Here is a 9,133-nt window from a genome sequence, read left to right as displayed (position 1 = left end):
TAACCAGGCAAGTTCTAGCTCAGTACAAATAGTGGACTATTCAAATCTTCCTCACACTCACTTGACATCTCATTACTCTACCAAATTATAAGACACCTAGTTCGAATTTTAGACTTAGGGTCATGCAGTTGGGTACCTCTATGTTATGCTTAGAGCCACCCATTTATCAATTACTATGCCTAGTCATGCATCATTTTCCATTTTCTCATGATATCATTTTAGCCATCATGCTTCATAATTAAACTATGTACACAATATATAGACATGCCGGTTCAACAGGAAAAGTAATCAGTCTCTTGGGGCAAAAGAACACAAGCAAGAAAACCCCAAAAAAGGATAGTGAATTGGGCTACTCAAACTTCACCCTAGCACTCACTTTCCATTTACCCCACCCCCAACAAAAAGACATGCAATTGTCCCCAATGCATAAATAATGTGAAATACAAGAGTGGTAGGTGAAGCAAACCTGGGGCGCAAAGCGTCGACGATCAGCAAGCTGGTGGGTCTGGTTCCCCCGGAACCCACTACCTCTGTAATCTGGACACCCTCAGTGGTGTCCTCAGCATCAACAGCACTATCAGCAGTGCCTCCCGCTATCTCCACAGTTCTGGAGCTATATGCCCCACCAGCTAACTCTCCTGCTCTCATCTGACGCGCCTCCTCCTCAGCAAGCGAGGCTCTCCTTGCAGCCTCCATCTCACGGCGCTCCTTCTTCCGTGCTCGAGCTTCATCCTCCTCTAGACCCCTACGCCTCTTGGCATGCTCTCGAGGGAGAGGTGGTGGAATCTCATAAGTGGCGAATAGGGCCGCCATCACTTTTTCTTCAGCGGGCTCTGCAGAAAGGGCCTCAGACTCAGGCACCCTAGCCCTTAATATCATATCAATATCTGCGCGAAGACTGTCGACCGCAGCCTGAAGGGTTGACACATCCACCGGAGGGGCTGGACGAGCTAGCACCCGCAACTCAAAAGCGTACAAGCGCTGATGAACCTCAGTGATCTTCCGTTCTGTGTGCCGGACCATTTTTCGCTCCAAGCACTCTTCTGCCTCGGCAATAGACCTCTGCATCCAAAGATGGATATGATGTAGAAGTGTATCCATTTGCGCCTCTAATTTATGGACCCTAGCAAGCGGGACCAGAGCGAGTAAAGGGGCTGAGCAAGAGGAGCTCGAGGCAGTGCTACTACCCGGGATAGACTCGACCGGGGTAGTGTCAGTGGAAGCCGCCTGCGTAGCCGTGCGGGCCTGCTACCGTATCCGCCAGATTGTCACCAAGTGGAGGCAACTCTGGACGGGGCCCTCTGCGTGGAACTAACTCATTGGCCTCATCCCTGATGAGGCCGATATCAACAGTGCCCAGAGGGGTCTTGAGCTGATCAATGTGCCATATAGTCACACCAGCGAACCTGCATAGAGAAAATATCATGCACGGGAAAGTGTAAGTAGTTGTGACCTTAAAAGCCCTCTCGTGCATGACCGCCTGTAGAAGCCACGCAAAATCCACCTCAAACCCGGCTATCATCGCCGCCATCAGTACTGCTCGATCCCATGTGACGATATATCAGCGGCTGTGGGGGAAAGGTAGTGCCGGACAATCAACCACAAAAACTTCGCCGTGAAAGTCAGGTTGGCCTTCTTGATGGCCCCCTTCGGCTCGGTCACCCAGTCGGCACCCTCTCCATCAACGGACAAGTGCAGGGCCATCCATCTCTTGGTGGTCTCTCTCAGCGATGGCTCACGCAGGAATTGGCCATCTTTAACAATCTTCCATCGGTAGTCAAACTCGGTAGTGAGAGGGGTCCGATTAGCATCAACATTCTCCTTGTATAGAAACCGGCGGATGGCAGGCAGGGAGATATCAACCTGAACGCCACGTACTCGGACCTGCTCCAGTGGGGCCTGTTTGGCGGGGGCAGCCCGCCTATCAATCTGTGATCGGAGAGTCGCTACGTAGGAGGCGTAGAACTCTCGGACCAGCTCTTCACTATAACGTCCCAACGGACGCGCTGTCCACTCTAGTCGATGTCTGGTGAAGAGATTGTGGATCTCTGGAATCATCGGGAGACTTCCCGTAAGGACCCGCCGCTCCAATGTAAGTGTCTGAGTCATGACTCCTTTGTCATTCAAGAACTTTGCATCGGAATAGACTTGATACTGCCCGTCGACACACCACCAGTTGGGCTGGTCGGTCACTGGGGTGAGAGACTGATTCGGTGAACCAGGTGTGGATTTCAAACTGTCAGCCTCATCAGACGAGGCAGACTCTGCAGCGAGGGCGGGTGCGGGAACCTTAGCAGATCCGGAGGCTTTCTCCGACCACAAAACTCCTAAGGAGTCAGACTCTCCTTCTTCATTAGTAGCTGACCCAGAAGGTGTGCCGGCCAGTGTGCGCTCCTCATCAGACTGGGAGGCATCTAGAAAATTTCACTTCGCACCTTGGTCCGGCTACGTGTGTTGCTATACTAACCCTTATCTTTACCTAATATTAAGCATCGTATTCGATATTTGACTATGTTATTACCTCGTACCAATCAATACTAGCCTATTAGATAGTATACACTAAATCTAAGTTGATAATTCTTTTCCAATTATCTACCTCTTTGGTCCGGCAAGTAGCATTAAGGCGAGTTCTAACATTGGTCATCCGTTAAAAAGACTTCTAAGCCAAAGAATTATCAATACATGCAAGACAGTATTCTAGAATTGTTATTTTAGTTAGGTTTTACCTCATTATTTGTCTATGGTTCCCACAACCCTAGTTATGGAGTTTAGTTATCCATAGTCATAATCACAATATTCAAATATATGGTATAAGAATTCATGTACTTACTTCAATGAGAAAGAGTAAAATCTGAAAGTTCGCTTGATTAATCAACAAAAATCACCAACAATCAATTACAAGAATCTCAAAATAATCAAGAATCTCACAAAGATCTAAAAAATAATCAAGAGTCTAACAAATAGTCTAAAAATAATCCAGGGTCTAACCTCAAAAACAAGGTTTTTCAATATAAAAAATAAAAACCTAACCAAATAAGGACTCTATTTACTACAAATCTGTCAAAACGCGGCTGGGTCGACGGACCTCGCGACGGATCGTCGTGGTCGCGACGGGCTGTCATGGACTCCGTCGTCCCATACTTTTGCAATTTCTTCTGCTTCTCTCTTCATTACCCTCGACGGCAGATATGACGGATCGTCACAGGCACAACGGTCCGTCGAAGGTCTCCGTTACAAAACACTTAAACTCTTGGAATTTGGGTACTGGAACTACTTCTCTGAACTTCATGACGAACCAGCAGGACTGACCGTCATGGCTACGACGGTCCTTCATGCACTCCGTAACCCCACACTTGGTCAGACTTCCCCATCTTCCTTCAGCAGCTGCACTATGATGCCACCTACGGACCGTCATAAGCATGACGGACCGTCACAAGCTCCGTTAGTGGTCTCTTCTGCATTTCTTTGCAAAAAAAACCTCTGCATTCATCTTTGGACAGATTTCCTGCAAATAAGGAGAAACTTATATAAAAATTAGCACAAAAAGGCTTTTGGACACACTAAACTTAAGGAAAAAGGTATTAATAATACCGTGAAACCACGGTATATCACCGTCCCATAAACTCTACATCAACTTGTCACGTTTGAATACAACAATCAAGAAATCACAGTTCATGGGGAAGGTGATTCACTTATTTACAGAGATCCATCCGTCCAGTGCATTGAGGAAAAGGAAGGATGTGATTCTGTTGTTTACCAGTCTTTTCAGGTTGTATCAGTAGATCGCTGTAAAGAAGGAGAATCTATCGTCCAATCATGTATCTCTTCTTCCTCTTCAATGGTAGCAACGACGATGCTCAAATATGGTTATCAACCTGGTAAAGGTTTGGGAGTATATTCGCAAGGAATCGTGGATCCCGTTACTCTCTTAGGAAACCAAGGCACCTCTGGCCTCGGATACAAACAAAGCAAGAGAATTGGAGATAAAGCTAAGAACCACAAAAGGATGTATTGGTCGTTGCCACAACCGATACCCCATATTTCTCATTCTTTTATCAAACCTCAGGGTCCAGAATTGAAAGATTCATTCACTCTTGAAGACATTGAAGAAGTTATTGAGGATCTCAGTCAGTTGTTTTGTGAAGTAAATATGGTCCAAGTTGGTGAAGGTACAAGTCATGCATGCAGCTCGTGGGTTTAGGTGTTGAGTTAAGCAATTGGGAAGCCACTCCTTTCCCCATAAGGAAGGAGTCGTGATAGTTTGTTTTGCTACTCTTTTGTATTTTGTTATTCTCAGAGTTGTGGCCCGAATAGTTCAAAATATTTTGTTATTATCAACCCTTATGTCCTTTTTTGATGTCAATGAAATGAAAATTTTGTTTCTTAGTAAATTTTGTCTTTTTTCCTCCCTTAATTCTTATTCTCTATTTTTCAGTTCTGTAAATGCCGGCTTTGAAAACATGACATGCATGCAGAATTCACTCCCTGATTTTGAAGAGCTGTTTATTCTTGAATCACCAAGTCAAGAGGTGGAATATGATGAAGAAGAGGCGTTTAGGGAAACTAATAGGGAACTGGAACAGTTTGAGCACAAACCAAAGCCTAATCTTAGTGAAACTGAGACAATCAATTTGGGAAGTTATGAGGATGTTAAGGAAATAAAAATAAGTTTACATATCAATCAATAAATTAGAGAGGCAATAATACAACTTTTGTTTGAATACAAAGATGTATTTACTTGGTCTTATGATGACATGCCAGGTTTGAGTGTTGATTTAGTGGTTCATAAGTTGCCCGTTTATCCTAATTTTCCACATGTCTAACAGAAAAGAAGGAAATTCAAACCGTACGTGAGTGAAAAAATCAAGGAATAAACAATAAAACAACTGAATGCAAAGGTGATCCAAGTTATTCGCTACACTACTTGGTTGGCAAATGTTGTTCCTGTGCCGAAAAAGGATGGAAAGTCAAGAGTTTGTGTTAGCTATCGGGATTTGAACAAGGCTAGTCCAAAAGACAACTTTCCATTGCCAAATATCCACATCGTAGTTGATAATTGTGCGAAACACGAGATGCAATGTTTTGTGGACTGTTATGCGGGGTATCATCAAATATTCATGGATGAAGAGGACGCTGAGAAAACTGGTTTCACCACTCCATGGGGAACTTATTGCTACAGGATCATGCCATTTGGTCTTTAAAATGTTGAGGCAACTTACATGAGGGCTATGACCACCATGTTCCATGATATGATGCATAAAGAAATTGAAGTATACGTCGACGACATAACCATCAAGTCTAAAACACAAGTTGATCATGTGCAAGATCTGAGAAAATTCTTAGAAAGAGTGTGAAGATATGACCTCAAGCTTAATCCAGCAAAATGTGCATTCGAAGTTCCATTTGGAAAACTTCTGGGTTTTATTGTCAGTAGAAGGGGAATCAAATTGGATCCCTCCAAAATAAAAGCCATTCGAGATTTGCCATCCCCGAAAAATAAGACCGAAGTCATGAGTCTACTTGGGAGGTTGAACTACATCAGCAGGTTTATTGCTCAACTCACAACCATATGTGAGCCCATTTTCAAACTTTTTGACGAAGGATGCTGATGTCAGATAGGACAGAAGATTGTCAACGAGCTTTTGAAAAAATCAAAGAGTATTTGTCCAACCCTCCCATGTTGGTACCGCCTGAACCTGACAGGACTCTCTTTCTATATCTTTCAGTAACAGATAATTCCTTTGGGTGTATTCTCGGTCAACATGATGATACAAGAAAGAAGGAGCAGGCTATCTACTACTTGAGCAAGAAATTCACTAGTTATGAGGTCAAGTACACCCTTTTGGAAAGGACGTGTTGCGCCCTAACTTGGATAGCTCAAAAGTTAAGGCATTACTTATTGTCCTACACAACTTACCTCATATCAAGTATGGATCTTTAAAGTACATCTTTCAGAATCCAATGCCAACTGGCAGACTCGCGAAATGGCAAATTTTGTTCACTGAATTTGACATTATATATGTCACTCGCACTGCAATGAAAGCCCATGCTTTGGCAGACCACTTGGCAGAGAACCCAGTTGATGGCGATTACGAACCATTGGATACATATTTTCCAGATGAAGAAATTAACTCAATTGAGGAAGTAGGTTCAAATGGAAATCAAGCCTAGCAATTTTACTTTGATGGAGCAACCAACACAAAAGGCACAAGGATTGGGGCAATTTTAATATCGCCCACAGGGCAACATTAACCTGCAACAGCTCGACTTCACTTTTTTTGTACAAATAACACGACTGAGTATGAATCTTGCATCATGGGTCTAAATATGGCAATAGATTTGGGTGTGCAAGAATTAATTGTGTTGGGAGATTCTGATTTGCTTATCCAACAAGCTCAAGGCGAATGGAAAACTCGAGACCTCAAGCTCCTTCCATACAGACAATGTGTGGAACATCTTAGCAAAAGGTTCATGTACATCGAGTTTAGATACATCCCCAGGTTTCATAATGATTTGGCTGATGCCTTGGCTACTTTGGCCTCAATGCTTCCCTATCCGGGAAACACTTACATCACCCCATTAGAGATTCAAGTTCGGGACCAACATGGCTATTGTAATACAGTGGAAGAAGAACCTGATGGTGAGCCATGGTACTCAGACATTAAGAATTTTTTGAAGACAGGGAGATGCCCCTAACATGCCATCAGAAGCCAAAAAAGAAATGTTAGACGTCTGGCTAATGGTTTCTTTTTGAGCGGGGATGTTTTGTATAAACGAACTCTGGATCTGAATTTATTGAGATGTTTGGATGCTGAAGAAGTTGAGAAAATTATGAATGAAGTGATGCTGAAGAAGCCGAGAAAATTATGAATGAAGTGCACGCTGGGGTATGTGGACCACACATGAACGGATATGTCCTTGCAAAAAAGATACTCCGAACAGGGTATTATTGGCTTACCATGGAAAGGGATTGCTTTTACTTTGTGAAAAAATGTCATCAATGTCAAATCCATGGTGATCTCATTCATTCACCTCATTCAGAGTTGCACCCCATGGCTGCTCGTTGGCCCTTTGTGCATGGGGAATGGATGTAATCGGACCAATTGAGCCAAAAGCCTCTAACGGACATCGATTTATTTTGGTTGCAATTGATTACTTCACCAAATGGGTGGAGGCGATAACTTTGAAAGCAGTCACTAAAAAGGCGGTCGTGGATTTTGTTCATTCAAACATTATTTGTCGATTTGGTATCCCAAGAGCTATCATCACAGATAATGCTGCAAACCTCAATAGTAATCTGATGAAGGAGGTATGCGAGCAGTTCAAAATTGTGCACCACAATTCTACTCCATACCGACCAAAAGCCAACAGAGTTGTGGCGGCAGCCAACAAGAATATCAAAAAGATTCTTAGAAGGATGGTTCAAGGCATTAGACAATGGCATGAGAAGCTTCCTTTTGCACTTTTAGGATATCGCACAACAGTGCGTACCTCGATTGGTGCAACTCCTTATTTGCTGGTGTATGGAACTGAGGCTGTGATTCCAGCAGAAGTCAAAATTCCATCTCTTCGAATTATTGTCGAGGCTGAAATTGAAGATATTGAATGGGTCAAAACCCGACTAGAGCGACTCGCATTGATAGACGAGAAACGATTGACGGCTGTCTGTTTTGGTCAGCTTTATCAGCAAAGGATGGCTCGTGCATACAACAAAAGGTGCACCCAAGACACTTTGAAGTAGGTCAACTGGTCTTACAGCGCATTCTCCCGCACCAAGAAAAAGCTAAGGGAAAATTTGCCCAAAATTGGAAAGGTCCATATCTTATCAAGGAAGTATTGTCCAAAGGAGCCCTGCACCTTACTGATGTGGAAGGAAAAATCACGGGCATGATTGTTAATGCAGATTCAGTCAAAAGATACTACATCTAATGCATTTTAAGGTTTTGCGACAAGTTTGGGGGCACCTCTTCAAAAAAAAATCTATCATTGAAGATTCTGAACTACGTTTGACCTGATTCCGAAAGAATACGTAGGCAACCCTTTAGGGGTTCGGTCATATCAAAAAAAATCAATTTTCCAGTATTACAGAAAACTGGGGCATTGTTTTAGTTTTTTTTATATATAATAATGTCAGATTGTAATTCTGTTTATTCTGGCAACCGACTTTTTGGTCAAATCTAAAAATGATATTAATCAGCAAAGGCAACATCGAAAAAAAAAGAAAAAAAAACTTATGAGTGAAAACCCTTGGGGGTACCATAAGTAAGTAAGTAAAAAAAAAGGAGAGAGAGAGAGAGAGAGAGTCTTATCGGTGAACACCTTCATAGGCATCATAAGACAAAAAAAATAATAATAAAATCTTATAGGTGAAAATCCTACGGGAACCTTAAGATAAAGGGAGAGAACGTCATGAATATAATTTTCAAAGATGATCATTTCTCGACACCTCTGCATAAAGGGCACATAGATCAACTGGCGATGACTCAGATTTTGAGAACTAAAAAACTCAAACGGATCAGGGAGCAAGTCCAAGTGCATGTCATGGTTCAATCAAAGTCGACATATGCCTCCAGATAAGTTCTCTTTCTCATTTTTAAAGGAATATCCTTCATTAAGTTTATAGTCTTCTTGATCCAATCTTTCCTACTCTTGAGTTTGATATTTTTTTTTATGTTTTTATTTTCTTTCTCTCTTTTTGATATAATCTCTTGACAAAATAAAGTAAAGAGTGCAAAGCTTACTACGGGTTTCCAAAAGTAAAGCTGAGTATCTGAGTTGACAAGTCATTGAGCAAGGACTAAAAACACCTCATATCGTCACTAAAAATTCATGAAGATCATCATTCTTTGGACATCACTCGCACCATGATATTTGGTAGTACCAAAATATCAAGGCCCCTGGTTAACAAAGAGGGAGCTTCAAAGGTTGCTTAATCAAGAGTTGTAGTAGAGTTGGAGAAATTGGTCGTGAGTATGGTCAAGTCGTTGGAGAACCAAGGCCACAAACCAACCACCACTTTAAACTAATAATTTCTATTTCATTTGCTCAACACAAAAAGAAAAAGAAATGCAGGGTTACAAGTCAAAAGGAAACATCAGAAAAAGGAAGATCTCCAAAGTCTTCAAATGTTTGG

General features: G+C 42.3%; 1 protein-coding gene across 1 annotated transcript; it reads left to right on the top strand.

Annotated features, from left to right (window-relative positions):
• Positions 1-6,327: 6,327 nt before the first annotated feature.
• On the top strand, positions 6,328-7,741 carry LOC107025005. The gene is made up of 3 exons (XM_015225891.1): positions 6,328-6,650; positions 6,842-6,943; positions 7,042-7,741. Exons 1-3 carry the CDS (start codon positions 6,328-6,330, stop codon positions 7,739-7,741), a joined length of 1,125 nt encoding a protein of 374 aa, XP_015081377.1.
• The last annotated feature ends 1,392 nt before the right edge of the window (positions 7,742-9,133 follow it).

The sequence above is a fragment of the Solanum pennellii genome, chromosome 7, assembly GCF_001406875.1.
Source record: "Solanum pennellii chromosome 7, SPENNV200".
In the NCBI taxonomy this organism is placed as follows: domain Eukaryota; kingdom Viridiplantae; phylum Streptophyta; class Magnoliopsida; order Solanales; family Solanaceae; genus Solanum; species Solanum pennellii.
The sequence above is the reverse complement of the archived record's forward strand: the minus strand, read 5'-3'. Positions and strand labels throughout refer to the sequence as shown.

Excerpts from the sequence above, each read along its gene's own strand:
- LOC107025005 (XM_015225891.1), top strand. The coding sequence starts at position 6,328 with ATGGCAATAGATTTGGGTGTGCAAGAATTAATTGTGTTGGGAGATTCT. Across the intron at positions 6,651-6,841 it reads GAACCTGATGGTGAGCCATG|TGATGCTGAAGAAGCCGAGA; the intron begins GTACTCAGACAT and ends TTATGAATGAAG. Across the intron at positions 6,944-7,041 it reads AAAAAGATACTCCGAACAGG|AGTTGCACCCCATGGCTGCT; the intron begins GTATTATTGGCT and ends CACCTCATTCAG.